Source organism: Micromesistius poutassou (assembly GCF_964030765.1).
Source record: "Micromesistius poutassou genome assembly, chromosome: 4".
Taxonomy (NCBI): Eukaryota; Metazoa; Chordata; class Actinopteri; order Gadiformes; family Gadidae; genus Micromesistius; species Micromesistius poutassou.
In genome coordinates, this window is record NC_140274.1 from 13,010,929 (window position 1) to 13,027,941 (window position 17,013).

The following is a 17,013-nucleotide window of genomic DNA, read 5'->3' on the forward strand; positions in this document are numbered from 1 at the left end:
CCTTAATCATTGTCTGTTCTCCTGGGGTGTATTTTAGTATTCCAACAATCTGATGTTATTATTCATGCAAGCTATTTCAAATTGAATGGTTTCATTGTATTAATGGGTAGGCCTACATGTCTGGCTACTGAACTTCTTACTATCTAAAAGACAATCTTAAAAATCGGATCTCCTGTGGACCAAAGTGCATTAATACAATACCTGCATTCATTAATAATTAACAGCAATGGCGTCAAAAAAGAACCGGGAATGCCAAAGAAGGCCTTTGTAAAAAGAGAAGCGGCCACTAAAGAGTTAAACAAGGTGTCTCCCTTAATTACATGAAGCTGCACTGGCCTCAGGCAGGAGAAGCCTTGACCCCTAGCAGGATCCAGATGTGGTGGTCTCGGGGGGGGGGGGGGGGGGGGGGGGGCTCTGCCCCCAACAGACTCCCAAGTCGAGAGCAGACAGGTCGGCCCGGCTGTCAGTCGTTCTAGAGCAGTTTCTGTTTGGCCACTCCGAGGCCGCTCCCCCCAGGCACAATCCCATCGGTCTGGTCCCGTTCAGGGCTGGCTCCATGTCCGACGTTAGGGCTGCTGAAATTGTGCTTGAATTGATGAGGGCAATTTGGTGTGGCGGTGGATAAGAAGAAATGCAGTAGGTATGGGTTTGGGTTTTGTTTCACCCCCCCCCCCCTCCTCCCCAGTAGTATTAGCCCTACTGCTGCTCATTAGATGTGCTCGTTGGACAATCTGCGGCACGACACGCAAGGCCTACAGCAAAAAATGAGAACCAAAACAACATCAACAACGAGAGCAGTGAAGCCTTACAAAAATTAACAACATGATGTTCACTTTCAACAGCACCGCAGTCCTATAAAGAGGCCCTAGCGTTCATTCAGTTAAGTGGCAGACCGCGCAACACACGTGGAGAGCAGACCTCCACACACAGTGCGGTTATGGGAGGAATGCCATTGTGGGCTATTAATGATGTCTGAATAAACGTAATGGGTTCTAGTTAGCGTTATAACAAACGAAAAAAATATCATAAATATCATTAAAAAAAACTCTCATCTTAGTTTAATTGCCATAAGCATTAATTAATCTATCGAAAGAACATGTATTATCTTAGCCTACTTTCCCGGAAATAAATAAATAACAGAAACGTTTGGTACCGGATGAGTATAAATTAAAAAACGCTTGTATTGTGGATAAAGGCATGGTCGGAGAGGCAGGCGTGAGCATCACGCTCAAAGCAGGCCTAAAGTGTCCGGCCGCAGCTAGACGCGCATCAATAGAGCGCATTCATCTCGTGTAAGAATACGTGGAGTGAACAATCTCCACAGCACCACACACTCCTGCCAAAGAATAGCTCAAGTCAAAAAGGAAAAAAAGAAAAAGGAGCACAACACACACAGGCTGCACAGCGGGCTGCATCAATGCATTTCTGCACAACGCAGCCAGCCATCCTGTAAATATTTCCGAGGAAAAACAAAACAGTGAAACTGGGTGCGCAATTGTTTTCCCCGTCTTATCTCTGCGGGACAGCATCCTGCTGGTAGGTGCTGCCGTGGTGAAGGCAGGGCTTTCAGTGACACACAGCTTCCTTCTCCACAGCGGTGACTTCACTTCCCAAATTTAGAAGGAAAAAAAAACCATCCGGTAAACTGTCTCTTTCTCCGCGCGACATACCGGGGGCTGGGATTAATGCAGGAGCGTGTCATGTATGGAATATTGTTGGGGTCCACTGAAAATTGCGCAAAATGGACGGAACTATTAAGGTAAGGCTGGAGAACGGAGAAGTAGGAGTTTATGAGAGAATGCTTTTTGGAGTTGCGCCTCCTATTCACACGGATCCTGTGTCTGAGAGCGAGGCTCCAAACTGAGGGAAAGTAGCGGCTTTTTACGGTTTGTCGATGAGGGGGTAGATGAACTCTCTTACATTTGATATTCTTTAATGTTTTTTTTTTGCTCGACATCAATTTGTAGCAATACTTTTTTTGTTGCCGAGAAAAGACCGCAACTGATTTCGGATTATTCAGCCTCGCTTCGGACTCCGGGAAACCACATCGCACCATTACGCGCGTCTACGCTGTCCACCGGAGCGGGTACTTTTTGGGCTCAAAGAACACGATTTGTCCTAAACGAAAAGTTACTCCATGACGCAGAAAGGGTACTATCAGTGCGATTCCTTTCTTGTGTTTTTAGTTTGCGGGATGTGAGAGGTTGAACGAGAGTAGCGGCTGCTGGATGAGGCTCATGGTACCGTTAGATCCCACGACTCGTTCCAGTGGTGTGTGTGTGTGTGTGTGTGTGTGTGTGTGTGTGTGTGTGTGTGTGTGTGTGTGTGTGTGTGTGTGTGTGTGTGTGTGTGTATGTGTGTGTGTGTGTGTGTGTGTGTGGGGGGGGGGGGGGGGGGGGGGGGGGGGTGTATGTATGTGGAGTTGCAGCGGCGTGTGCTGTGCTCCAGCCGGCGGGCCGTCTCCCCAGAGCCGGTCGTCGCTCAACATAACAAACGGCGTAGTTGCAGAAAAAAACAACGAGAAAAGAAATTAAGCTCAATGCTCGCTTTCTTGCCCCTAGGTGTTATATTCTTATATCCAAGATAAACAGTGATTTCACAAGGTTGTTTTGACAGTCTATTTTGAAACCTTATATACCAGAAGTCCCGTAACTATAATTTGCGACACGAAACGACCACAGATTGACAATCATACCTTGGCAGACAGTTATAGAGAGTTGCTCAACTATTTGGAAACGGTGCATTGGAAGTGAAGAATGCTGGTCCGCATTATCACTGGCTACTGTCCCCGACAGTGAAATTCCAGATGCATGGCTGGAGACACCAGATGTTGAATGGCAATTCCTTATTTGTTTATATATTGTGATGCCTCGATTGCAGCCTATGGCCTCCAGTTCACTAGGAACAGTGCAACATAGGCTATGCATTCACGTTATGTTGTTGCTGTTTTTTTCTTCTTCTTAAAATGAGGGTGCTTGTTTTCTTTTGGAAAATAAAGTAGCGGGTTTGTGGTGACTGGGTGTGGTATAAGGTTTGGAAGAGTGTAAACGTGGGCTAGACACATAAATGGCAGGCTCCAGTCCATTCTAACGCGCTCATTGTTTATCGATTAGGAGGATGCTCGGTTGCTACGGTGTGTTCTTAAGGACACTTCTATAGCTTAGCCTCTAATATGTATATTGCAAAGTTATTGCATCACAATCAATTATGTTTCCTTGCGTGTAAATGTCTGGCCTGCTAACAGTATTCTGACTCACTCATGCAAAGGAAATGCTTCCAAGTCATGAGAGTTTCCTGTTTCATACAATCTTTTCCTGACAGGTTTCCTTTTCCACCTTAAACAAAAGACAGGAATGCCCCCCCCCCCCCCCCCCCCCCCCCCCCAACACACGCACACCAGCTCCTGAGATATGGCTGTGTGTGTATGTGTGTGTGAGTGTGTGTGTGTGTGTGTGTGTGTGTGTGTGTACGTGTGTATGTGTGTATGTGTGTGTGTGTGTGTGTGTGTGTGTGTGTGTGTGTGTGTGCGTGTGTGTGTGTGTGCCAAACAGAGGCACGTGCAATCTCGGTGTGGAGTTCTGTTCCAGTCGATTGTGACGCATTTGGTTGGGGGGGGGGGCTTTGAGAGAGAGCCATACAGAATATATATGTTCCATTAGAGGCAGGTGTCCGGTGCCATCACATACTGAGTTATCCTCACATAGCTTGTGAGGATAACTCAGTATTACAGTATACAAATGTATAACTAGGCAGGATCCATTCTCTTCATTGTCACAAAAACATATCTGTTATCTGGCATGTGTTCCCCTCAGATACCAGAAGAAAACACACCACCATTTGCACGAGACAGCTCAGTCTTCCAAAATTCCTATTTTTAAAGATGTTTCATAATCTCAATCAACACATGGGTCTGGTCTGAGAACAGTGGTGGCCGATAAACTCATTATGAATTAACACGCGTAACAGCCACAATAGCTTGGGTCAGTCTTATCGTGCTGTAGTAAGTGACTGCTGCAAACTTTATCATCCACAGGCTAGCTGGTGTGGGCTAGTCAGATAGGAGTGCTGTGTGTATCCATGCAGTCGCAGGGCCCTATACTGATCTAAATCACTGGCATGTCTAATTCTGGCTGGGCCGTTGGCGTTGTCGTGGTTTTGGCTACTATGTTTATAGAGTGGGCCACAAGCACTGACATTTATCTCATTGGCTACATTGGTTAACTGTCTGGATATGAACACATTCACTGATATCTGTTGCTTTTTCCTTTTTGACTGACTGGAAATAGTTTGAAACTGTCTGGAAATGTTTTGACAATCACATCTTGTTGATGAATACATCTGGGGATGAGGGCATTATGCCAAAATCAATGGATGATCTAAAAAATTATGTATATGTATCTGCATATATTTTTTGTTTTTGTTGTTCTTGTATTATTTGCAAAAGGAAAATCCATCTAGGAATTATTCCTCAAATCTTTCTAAATCTTAAAACATTTACATCTAAACTTCACCTAAACCACTGTGAGAAACAGCATATTGTGTAAAACAACCATGTTTTTGTTTGCTATGCTTCCAGTTAATAATACCTTGCTATGAAAACAATACTAACTGCGGGATGACAGCATTTCAAAAGAGGGCGCTATTTTGCAACCACCGATCTGGCACTGTTTCTCCAGAACTCAAATCTCCATAACATCTGTTCCTATAATACAACACATCAATTAAATCATTAGGAATGACATGCGTCTCTGTACAAAGTATGCCTGCAGAACATTTCATATCAAGATGGGATGTATCAAATTTAACATCAACCTATCGTTGTAAGGATTGCAGCTCAGGGGAAGATTTGTTGCTTTTAGTGTTTGTGACCTTAGTCTAGAGAAGTAACAAATTAGTTTTACAATGCAAAACTCCCGATTGCATTGTGTGTACCATTAGATTGCACAGTCTCTCAGAGCAGAGCAGGCCTTACAGCCACAGTTTGACCCAGTGTTGAAATGATTGGGGCGGGGGCTGTGGTGGTGCATGCTCACAGCTGGAGGTATATATAAATATACATTCAACTGAGGGTACACTACATAACACAGGGCTTTGCGCGCAAGACACTAGATCAGCAGCGCGTGGTAGGAACAGAGCGTCCGGGCAAGCCCTGCGTCCCTGCGTTTGTTTTCTTTAATAAACGTACATTGCTCTAGCTGAGGGGTCACCACAGCTATATGGCTGAGAGCTTCTGTTGAGGCTTCAGCTGATTCTCAAGGAAGAAGAAGAAACAACAACAACAAGAATGAGGGTGAGGACCCAGACAAGTCAGGCGGCTTGCATCAGGGGGCTAGACCAATAATAGGGAGAGCAAATGTAATTCACTGGACTTATCCTTCTGGTCCCCTGTGTGTGTTTCCCATCACACCCATTTGTGATAAGCCATTTCTATGGCAATTTGTTTACTAATATAGTTTCCTTTGAGATTTGATTGTACCTGCGAGAGAACCCCCGTTCCATTGGGGACGGCCGTCGGCATAAAACACTTAGTCATAATGTTTACGACGGAGACTTCTAGTTATTCTAACATCAACAGGAAGCTACTGTTGCTACATAGGCTCGCGCATTGTATACAGAAGCTACTGAGGATGCCAGGTTGCGATAGGACCTATAACTGCACATAACTGCTGCAAGCTCAATGTGCCAAAGCGGGTGTTTCCGAGATCACAGGCTTTCACGAGCCCTGTTAAGTCAACAGGTTGACAAAAATGTGTAACCTGAGGCATTACGGAAATATAAAGCCATATCAAGCCATCATTCCTCTATTCATACACATTCATCCATCCCTCTATTTCTACTTTTGCAATTGTCAAAAAACACTATAAACACTACACTAACACTATTTTCTGTTGCTGAAGTAATGCCCTCTCATCTCCATTATCTCAGGGTAAAGTGAGCATATGCTAGCTTGATCGCGGTACTGGGATCAATAGGATAATGCAAAATCCTATCTTAGCATTTGAAGGTTCTTCACTTGTATTGTGTGAAGCAGTGTTTCTCGTCACTGTACTTACACTAACTGCCTTTCCTTGTGGCTTGCAGGAGGCGCTATCAGTGGTGAGTGAAGACCAGTCGTTATTCGAGCCACCGTACGCCGCTGCCGCCCCCCTCCCCAAGACAGACATGACTGCATCTGGAACACAGGACTACGGCCAGACCCACAAAATCAACCCCTTGCCCCCGCAGCAAGAGTGGATCAACCAGCCAGTCCGAGTCAACGTCAAGCGGGAATATGAGCACATGAATGGATCCAGGTAATGGCCCTGCTTTACGGCCTTCTGTCTGTTTCGTATATGCTCTTGTATTTCATGAGGCTGTGGATTAGAGGAGGGTATATATTGAATTACCTAAAGAATAATATGTAATATATCAGTGTTTTTCATTATATGCTGCTGTCCTCAGTGTCGTTCTATAATCAACCATGATCCTTAAACTTATCCATGTACTAGCTGATGCCATTGTTGACTGTTTGGCTAAGGAAAATAATGAAAAATGGAATAGTAGTTGCTTTTATGAGGAAAGATTTTGACTTTGTATATTTTTGGGAGAATCTTTGAATTTTTTTTATGCTCCAAGCTTTTTGTGAAAAGTTGGTTGAGACATATTCAAAAATCCTTCTTAGCTGTTAAAAATTAACAACACAAAAGATTATTGTTCTAAATAGGCTGATACCTGTTCATATTGATGACCGTTATATGAGCACTGTTCTAGGATGTTGGGTCAAAGCTAGATACCATGAACCATATTTTGAAACACATAATTAAAGTCCTATGGCTGACTTACCCTTTGTGTGTGTGTGTGTGTGTGTGTGTGTGTGTGTGTGTGTGTGTGTGTGTGTGTGTGTGTGTGTCTGTGTGTGTGTCTGTGTGAATGAAGCAGAGAGTCCCCAGTGGACTGCAGTGTAGGTAAATGCAATAAGTTGGTTGGGGCCAATGACATATCTCAGATGAACTACGGAAACTACATGGATGAGAAGAACGCCCCGCCTCCCAACATGACGACCAATGAGAGGAGGGTCATTGTCCCCGCAGGTACGAATCAAAGTACCTTACATATGAAATATTACCTGAAATATTCAAATATTTAGCATAGAATTGATGCGCTGGTTGTTTTTAATGAAAAGGTAATCTTATTAATGCCAGGGTTGACTAGGAGGTGTGTTGAACGTTTTATTACAAGAGGCTAACCATGTGTCTAGAAGGAGGGAATATAACTAGTTTTATATAAAGTAATGTGAAGCCATGGCAAACGTTTCCATTTAAAGGGCTATCAAAACCCACTTATGCATAAGGCCACTCAACCATTGACCTTATAACTTCCCCCCCATGAACGCTATGTCTCAACCACTGGAAGTGAGCTGACTGTTTACTCTACCAATTGAATTCAGCAGTGCATTTTATCGTTCTCCAGCCATACAGTATGTCTAAACGATCATTTTCTGTGCATATGTATTCCTTTCCCTGTACATGTGTCTCAGAGGTTTTGAAGAGGTCTGGAAGAGGTTTACCACATAAACCAACATGAATTGTTTAGCGAAGACAGTCAAAGGAAAGGATTTGCGAATAGCACATCTACAACTGACAGCTTACCTGACACTATATGAATCGTTGGGATCTGTTCAAAGCTCACCCATCTGTTTAAAATAAACACCAAGGAATTATTCCCGACTACTTGAAAGCACGTCTGTTTTCGGATACATCGTGCTGTTTTGTCCACCTTTCTCTCACTCACTCTCTCTCTCTCTCCCTTTCTCTCTCTGTCTCTCTCTCTCTCTCTCTCTCTTAGTGTTTCACTGCTGTGATATAAAACAGTATGTCCCGTGTATCCACTCAGTATAACAGCCAGACTCTCTCCTTCTTTCCCTTCTCTCTGTGCATTTCGTACTTTCCTCCAGACCCGTCATTATGGTCTCAGGACCATGTTCGCCAGTGGCTGGAGTGGGCCATCAAGGAGTACGGGCTGCTGGAGATGGACACGGCCATGTTTCAGAACACGGACGGCAAAGAGCTGTGCAAGATGAGCAAGGAGGACTTCCTAAGACTCACCACCATGTACAACGCCGAAGTGCTGCTCTCACATCTCAATTACCTCAGGGAAAGTGAGTATACGATGCTCGCCTGATTGTGCAGTGCTGGAATATCGACTTTCTTCAAGAGGATTATGTAAAATCCTATCTTAGATTTGGAGAAAAATGACCAAAGGGGAAAAAGGAAGAATGAGAAAGACATGTGTGCGCCGTTTGATATCCAGATGTTTGCACGCACATTTTGTGTTTGAGAGTTTGAGTCCTCCACACGAGCGAAGACGCTTGAGGTTTACTCCTCTCTGGGATGAAAAAGTAAGAAAATGCCGAGCCAAGTGAAACACAATTTTGACACGCATTCGTTGTCACTGCAGCAAATTCAAATTACCATAAAAAACAAACACAGTTGAATTTACTGGAAACCAAGACCAAAAGTGTCTCTGAAATGGCCTCCTGGCCGTCAGAGGCGCCATGGAAAGCAATAGGGTTTCTTTCCCCCCTCAAGATAATCATCAACTCTATTCTCCATTCCACATTGCCGGGCCTTATTCCACAGCGTCCGCAGAAGGATGAAGCCCAGGTGCATTGCCTGGGGAACCACACTAGGGCTTGCGTGTTCAGCATGGGCAGGAGGGGGAATTTATCCTCAATTTACCAACGAAAGGCTGCCTCTAACCTTTGAGGAGCTTTATTTTTTTTTATTTAGATAAATTATTATTTCTATCCATGTTTTGGGCAGCGCATGAATAAGGACCTCAAAGGAAAGTCGTGTTCACGATATGAAAGTGTACGGCAGCGACACCATGCCATACACGTAGCATTGCGCATCGTATGGCAAATTGTTTGGCTACAAAGGGTAGTCTTGTGTCTGCGTGCACAGATGTGAGTGCCAGAGTTTAGGTTGAGGAAATTCATTGAACCAAACTAAAACAAACGGTGCACAAAGCCATTACTTGTTTCTGATACACTCTGTTATCTTATTTGTGCCTTGAGAGCCGCTTAAAACACAACCCCTGCCGTGGTGCTAACAATAACAACACGAGACAGCAGGTTGGGTGGAGTAACCAACCGCTGGACTAAATTTACACATAACCTCCTCCGTCTCCCAAAGAGAAAACAAAAAAAAGACGGAGATGGACCGCAGCGTGATGTAATGGGAACTGTGTTATTTTGTGGGTGTCAACAGTTTTCTCTGTGCGTGGCGTCTGGGCAGAGAGACATGCTTGTTGTGAGTATAACAGCCTCATTGTGCGGACACTGTAGCGGGCGGATCAGTCTGACCGCCGCTCCTCCTCCTCCTCCTCCTCCTCCTCCTCCGCAGAGGAGCAGCACTTTCATTATGGATGCCGGCCTCGCAGGCTTCAGCCCCGGCTTAGAGGTCCTCCCTGCCCATCCCTCTCTCCCTGCTTTTTTTTTTACATTTTTATTTGGGCGGCATGTGTTTTCAGGACAGGAGAGACGACTCAGGAATCACCCTTGCTTGCCAAAAAAAAAACAATAAATCATTTTGGACTCGCTCCCAGCGTCCAGAAAAAGATGAGCGCCCTCTCGCTCCGTTCTGAACGGGATCGTCCCGTGCCTGACTGACTGACTAACTGACTGAGTGACTGGCTGACTGACTGACTGACTGACGGAATGACTGACAGAATGACTGACTCACTGAATCACTGAATCACTAATTGACTGACTGACAGTACGACTGATTGGATTGAGTGACTGACTGGACTGACTGACCGAGCGACTAGACTGGCTGACTGATCGGTTGCAGGCAGATTTGGGGGGAGGGGGCAGGGGGAGGTTTATTATTGACATATTGTCCCCGGGGGCACAGGAACAATGTCCTGTTTGATCGTTTCATTGAGAGTTAAGAGAGTCAAGGAGGAGAGGGGAGGAGGAGGAGGAGGAGGAGGAGACTGAGAGCTCCAGGGTGGATACGGGTCCTGAGGGGCTGATGGAAGCCAAAGCAGTTCCCTCTAACTCACCCCCAACCAGCCCCCACCCAGCCACCCCCGCGCAGCACAAACAAACACAATCACAGACGAGGAGTAATCCCCCCCGACCAGTAGAGAGGCCACTGGCTCCCCTCAGCTCCGGGGCTCCAGCGTGTGCCGGGGCAACGGGGGGACAGCTAATACTTCCAGGCCCCTGGAAGTATCTGCGATCACAGGTTGTTCTGTGTGTTTGACGTTGCTCCATCTATCCTCACTGCTACACCCTTCCCTCCACCTCCACCACAACCCCTAAACAATACATCAATAAATTAAACGGGCCGGGATAGGTCCCGGCAAGGCAGACCCATTTCACGGCACATCTGCACGCATCGTGTGTGCGTTTGGGACGTTTGTTTGTTGAAAGTCTGATTAACATTCCTCACAGTCTTGAATCTCTTGTATGTACACTCCCCGTCTCCTCCAGACCCCACGGCTGTACACTACCAGACACAAGACAATCCCATACAACATCATATGCAGGAATAACGCACTCCCTCCTTCCCTCCCTCCCTCCCTCACTCTCTGTATATATTTATACACACGCCCACGTCGGGCACAATCGAAACATCTGTCTGGCTGGCCCAGCTGCTTGCAGTAACAAGGGTGGCTGCCCGTGCATTATTTTGGCTTCATTGTTGGTCACTTATCCAGATTTTTATAAGCGATGGCCGCCCGCACCCCAATGTGCTTTCAATTTGGGGTGCAATTTGAGAATTTGTTCAAATTAGTCTGTCAGGGAGGGGACTGTGGACTGTTTGCTTTATCGCACCCATGTAGGTCGGTTTGATACCACATGTGCTTGGAGAGGGAACAGAGGGAGAAACCTCAGACAAGCACACACAGAGACTCTGTCCTCCATCACTCTGGAGAGACACGAGGGAAGAGCGAGGGAGAGATGCATGGGGAAGAGAAAGAGTGAGAGAGAGAGAGAGAGAGAGAGAGAGAGAGAGAGAGAGAGAGAGAGAGAGAGAGAGAGAGAGAGAGAGGGGAAGGAAGGAAGGAAGGAAGGCTAACCAAAAAGGCAGTAGACAAATCTGGAGTTGTTTTGGGAATAAAGGAAGTCCAGGGGGTTAAATTACAGTGAAATGTGACATAGAAACGAGTTGTGGAGTTCACCTTTCAGGAGAGAGAGAAAAAGAAGCACAAAGGAACCAACACAGGGCAGGATTCACAGAAGACAGAGGGGACCCAACTGAGAGGCAATAGAATTATTATGTGAAATATTGAGATGGGGGGAGGCGGTGTGTGTGAGGGGGGGGGGGGGGGTTAGAAGTGCATGGAAACGATCCGAGGTGGTCATGATTGACTGCCGTTGGAGAATAGCAATAGTTGTGTTTCCCAGCTGTCGCCGCTCTTTGTGCGTCGAGATGGATTTACAGCAGGGGAAAGAAGAGGGAGAGAGAGAGAGAGAGCGAGAGAGAGAGAGAGAGAGAGAGAGAGAGAGAGAGAGAGAGAGAGAGAGAGTCTGGGCTCCTTCAGTACTCTACTCCATGCTACAGAGTGGGGGGACATTCTAGGGCCCTCAATAGTTTATACAGACCATAAACATCTGGGCTCGAAGGCTAAGGAGGAAAAAAGGAGATCTAGAGAGCTCTCTCTCTCTCTCTCTCTCTCTCTCTCTCTCTCTCTCTCTCTCTCTCCCTCCATCTGTCCCATTCTCCCTCACAGTATTGCTATGGAACCTCTCCCCCCCTTCGCTTACATCAGTTCTTTCTATTGGCAGATTAGCACTGGTGCAATGGAGCCCAGCAGCATGGACCGGAGCCTCCCACGCTAGCTGTCTGCAATGTTAGCCATTATTAGGAAGCAGTCTGGGCTGACTTAGCCCGCTGCCTGGATTTAGCCGATTAGCAATATTCGTTTTTTTTTCCCGTGCATTGTGTATTTGAATAGCAATAGGCAGACAGTTTGGCCACCTTAATGTAACGTGATTAAGTCTTAATAACAGAGACAGCGTGATTGTGATTAATCCTAATGGGAACCCTCTTAATCACTCTAGAAATAAATACGGACAGGCGCAGTTTACAGCTGATCCTCTTTTAATCCCATCTAGAAGCATTTCATTCAGTTATGGTAGTGTGTGTGTGTGAAATAGTATTTACACAAGTGTGCACTTTGTACAATTTCAACCCGTCTTAGCTTGGACAGTTTAGAACCCACTCCCAGAACACATTTCTGGCATTAGCCAAGAAAAGTCCTGTTTCTCTGAGGCTAACCAAGAGATATTTCAGAGGTTAAGATTGAGCCGCTCCATGAAGTGGGTCATTAGGTTGTTGAAAAAGCACAGGCCACATCGTGTCTGGGGGACGCAACTTCCGTATAGCTCAGAAGATTCCTCCATCGTGGAACCACACGTAGCAACTCCAGATCCAGGACACTTCTGTCATCTTTATGGGTGTTCAAGATGGAGGACAGGGCTCAATGGTTCGTTTTTTTTTTTGTTAATAGCCATCGGTCATAGTATATGGATAAAAGAAAATATTTGGAAGATGTTATGTAATGCTACATGCTCTGAGCAGATGTGCCTGCAGAGAGAAGGAAGGGGAAGAGAATGGGATAAACAAGGGGCGAATGAATGACGGCCATTACGTCACAGGAAAAGAACGTGGCGGCGAGAGAGAGAGATAGAGAGAGAGAGAGAGAGAGAGAGAGAGAGAGAGAGAGAGAGTGTGTTCGGAAAGACGAAACATGGGTCAGCAGTCCCCAGTCCGATAACTTGGGACCTGTTTGTTTTCTGACAGGGAGAAGGGGCGTCCAAATAAATAATCCACCACAAGGCAAGATGCCCTCGCCTAGAGTGTCACCGGTGATGCGGCTTTTCCCCTAAATTTCTATCTGTCTCTCTCTCTCTCTCTCGCTCTCTCTGTCTCTCTCTCCCTCTCTCCTTCTCCCCTTCTATTTATATTTCTCTCTCTCTCCTTTTCCCCTCTATTTCTGTCTCTCCCTCTTTCATTTTCCCCCTCTAATTCTATCTATTTCTCTCTCTCTCTCTCTCTCTCTCTCTCTCTCTCTCTCTCTCTCTCTCTCTCTCTCTCTCTCTCTCTCTCGCTCTCTCTCTCTCCTTCTCTCCTTTCCCCATCTATTTCTATCTGTCTCTCTATCCCTCTCTCTCTCTAGCTCATTTTCCCCCTCTTATTTCTATGTCTCTCTCCCACTCTCCATTCCCCCCTCTATTTCTGTCTGTCTCTCTCCCTCTCTCCCTCTCTCCTTTTCCCCCTCTATTTCTATATGATTCTCTCTCATTCTCTCTCACTCTCCTTTTCGGGTTCTCTTTTTCCCCCCTCGCTCTCTATTTCTACGTCTATCTCGCTCAGCCACTCTCACTCTCAAAACAGCCGTGCTGCATTTCGCTGTGGGTCGGGCTGCGGTTTTCTCAGCAATGCGGCCTGTTTGGCTGTCTGGGTCAGCCCACATGTGGAACACAGTAGGGAAAAGGGTTAACAGGAACCTCCATCGCCCCCCGCCCCCCTTCTTGACTCCCGCCTCCAGCATGCCTATTTTTTTTTCTCCTTCTCCTACTCTCTATCTGTCCCTCAACCAGCCCCCCCCCCCCCCCCCCCCCCCCGTTTATCTCTCTCTCTCTCTCTCTCTCTCTCTCTCTCTCTCTCTCTCTCTCTCTCTCTCTCTCTCTCTCTCTCTCTCTTTCTCTCTCTCTCTTTTCGCCTTTCATTGCAGGGATGGAGCGTTGGTGGCCCTGGCCTGCAAAACTCCAGAGAGCGCCGGAGTATTATTATTTATTTCTTCTTTTTTTACGGGAAGCTGTGTTTGATTGCCATGCAGGGACCCTGCCTGCTCCACACAATGGCTCCCCTGTTCGGAGGCCCCCAGGTCTCCACCTCTCAACCAGCCCCAGAGCCTCGGGACGGGGGGACGGGGGAGACGGGGGGGGGGGGGAACGTGGGGTTGGGGCTAGGTGGGGTGTCTGAGGGGTGGGGGTGAAAAAAAGCAAAAGGTGCCCCTCAGAAATGTGCAATCGAAAGAAAGAAGTAAAAAGTGATAGAAGAAAGCGGTTACCTGCTTTTTCTACAGGACCATTCGGGGCTGTTTGTGTTCCTCGCCCTGCACGTGTGCTTTTGTTTGTTTTACACTTTCTCTCTCCATCTCACTTCATTTGCATCTGTTTATGTCTTCCTTCGCGCAGTCGTTTTTTGACATGCAGCGTGATCACTCTCTAGGCAGCACGTAACGCGGTTGTGTTCAACCGAGGAAACATCTCTCTCTCTCTCTCTCTCTCTCTCTCCGAACCCGTTCACTTTTCCTTGTGGCGGTTGCCATCTTTTTGTGCTAAATCTTAGCACTACTCGGCGTAGGAGCAGGCGCTGGTGTTTTCTCTGTGCATTTTTGGGTCTGTTTTTCCACTCGCTGATTTATGCCTGGGGGCAGCTAAAATTAAGAGAGCATTTTGGTGCCGCCCAGGGTGCCTGTGTAAGTGGAGGAATGTGGGGCCGAGTTCTGCTCCATAAGGTGAAATGAATAGGCGACCATATGCAAAGTCTTGCCTCTCTGACTTATATTATTCTGCTCTGAGGCATTTGCTTTTAAAATGTGACTTTCACAGGTTTATAGCCAACATTCAGAAGACTTTTTCTCCCTATGCCGGTTGGACTCTTTAATATCTAAACAGTTCCAGAAGTGTTTTCTCCAACTTGGCATTGTTGGGAGAGAGTACGTGAGCAAAAAATGCTAAATATAAAAATTTGGTTTTCTTTGTCAGCTCATTGAGATGAATCTGCTTCTGCCTCCTGCTGGAAAGATGCTGCCACTTCTTATTTATGCACTCTGGCTTTGACGTCTCACACATACTAATATGAATTAGTATGTGTGAATATTAAGAAATACAGAGATAGGTAATGAGGGTGTACGGATGTGTCATTGTGGGCTTTAATGTCAATGTGTTTGATTGTGACTGGTCCAAAGTTTTGATCACATTTTTCTGACTCATTTATTTTCCATTCCAGGTAGCTCGTCATTATCCTACAATGCTCCCACTCACGCAGACCCTTCCCCAAGGCTGGCCAGCAAAGAAGGTAGGCACACACACACACCCACACACACAAAGACCACCACAGATGGAGCTCACTCTGTCCATCCTTGCTTGCAAAGTCCCCTGCTGCTTCCAAGTGTTCCTCCTTCAGCTTAATACAACCACACTACGTGCTGCCTAGAGTGCGATCCCACTGGAAACAGGAAGACAGAAACAGATGCAATTGAATTGAGATGGAGTTATAAAAGAGATGACAACATGAGCAATGATGTTAACCGAGTAATGGGAAACAATGTCCTATGATTGAGCTGATCTTAGCTGTCAACGTCACCCATACCCGCTGTGACAGTTGGTTAAAAACAAATCAACCGCGCAAACAAATGGGTGAGACAGAGAGAGACAGAAAGACAGACAGACAGCGAGAGAGAGATGAAGTGTGTGAGAGAGAGATGAAGTGTGAGAAAGAGATGAAGAGAGAGAGACAAACGGACCGACAGACAGAGACAGAGAGTTGAGGAGAGAGAGAGAGAATGGTGTGCTTACATAAGCAATCAACCCACAAACCTCAATTCTCTCACACATACACACAGCCACAGACACACTGAATGACACAGTGCTGGACAGGTGCACCATTCATACAGTCTCAATAATAACAACAGCAGAGTAATACAATACACCTGAACACTGTGCAAACACAGCCTCGGCCACCTCAGAACAATGCTGCATTAACACCACAAAAGAGGCAGCGCAGAATGGAGATAAAATCATGAATTCAGCGTGGTTGTTTGTGGTGTGGGAGAGGAGGCGTGTGAACAATGAACTGTCAAAGGTAAGGCCTTTTCTCCCCACACAGCTGGTACTTCTGTGGTGCCAAATATCGGTTAAAGAGGATGATTAGGAGGGCCCCGCCTTGAGCCAGCGTGACAGGGAGGTTGCAAGTTGAAAATCTGTATGTTGAACTAACTGTGTGATTGGACGACAGGAGAGGGTGGTGGAGAGAGAGAGAGAGAGAGAGAGAGAGAGAGAGAGAGAGAGAGAGAGAGAGAGAGAGAGAGAAAGAGAGAGAAAAGATATACGTGTGTGTTTTGGGAAAGAAAGACTTGCTGTTTTTGTCAATTAGTTAATTTACAATATATGTTTGGATTATTATAGTCTAAGTAAAAACTAATAAACCAGTAGGGCTATCGTGGACTCTTAGATTTGCCGTGTATATTTTTCTATTATTTTAACTCCCTTAGTAAGTAAACGGTTTTAACAGCTTTGTGTGGTGTCTGTGGTTGGCCTAGTTATATGTGCTGTATTAAGTATGAGTGGAGGGGGGTGAGCCTCCTTTTGACTTGACGACTGCAATGTGTCACCCCCAGAGAGGCAAGCTAGGGCTGCAATAACACAGATAGGGCCCCTCCATCCTGTGGGCCAGCCTATCTAGGCGGGAGGAGAGGAAACACTAGGGCTGATAAGTGTAAGAGAATGCCCCTCCTCTCTCTCTCTCTCTCTCTCTCTCTCTCTCTCTCTCTCTCTCTCTCTCTCTCTCTCTCTCCATCCGCTCTGGCTGTGACACACCGCTTCTCACCCAGGCATCGTTACCAATGGACCAATGGGCAGGAGAGATAAGATTCTGCTTGCACACCCCTGACCCCTTCACTTCCTGGTTCTCAGCACCAGGTGTTTAGACTGGCAGGGAATAAGCCGGCCCCGCCCTACAGCAGCATTTCCTCTTCTCCCACACAGGGCCCGTTGCTATTGTGAGCCCCCCCCCGTAATGGTGCATGACCTCTTCCTCCACCCAACATGCATGAACACCCATTCAGAACCCCACCCAAAGTGCAGTAAAACCCATTGAGGAGATTACCCAACATGCAGGAACACCTATTCAGAACACCACCCGACATGCAGGAACACTTGTTCAGAACAGCCAAAACACAGTGATACTTGAGCGCACAAAGTAAGTAGTCACTTCATGAAGAATAAAGTAC

The 17,013-nt window shown here is 46.3% G+C and overlaps 1 protein-coding gene across 2 annotated transcripts in view; it reads left to right on the forward strand.

Moving 5' to 3' along the window:
- The first annotated feature begins 1,627 nt into the window (after positions 1-1,627).
- The window catches only part of fli1 (Fli-1 proto-oncogene, ETS transcription factor), a 27,675-nt gene continuing 12,289 nt past the window's right edge, over positions 1,628-17,013 (forward strand). Inside the window, exons 1-5 of one of the 2 annotated variants that reach the window (XM_084467010.1) lie at positions 1,628-1,759; positions 6,082-6,293; positions 6,916-7,070; positions 7,934-8,137; positions 15,012-15,080. In XM_084467010.1, coding sequence (XP_084323136.1) covers positions 1,742-1,759; positions 6,082-6,293; positions 6,916-7,070; positions 7,934-8,137; positions 15,012-15,080 — 658 coding nt within the window. In that variant the 5' untranslated portion in view covers positions 1,628-1,741. The remainder of the gene's footprint in view (positions 1,760-6,081; positions 6,294-6,915; positions 7,071-7,933; positions 8,138-15,011; positions 15,081-17,013) is intronic. The other variant, XM_084467011.1, reaches the window with a different exon arrangement.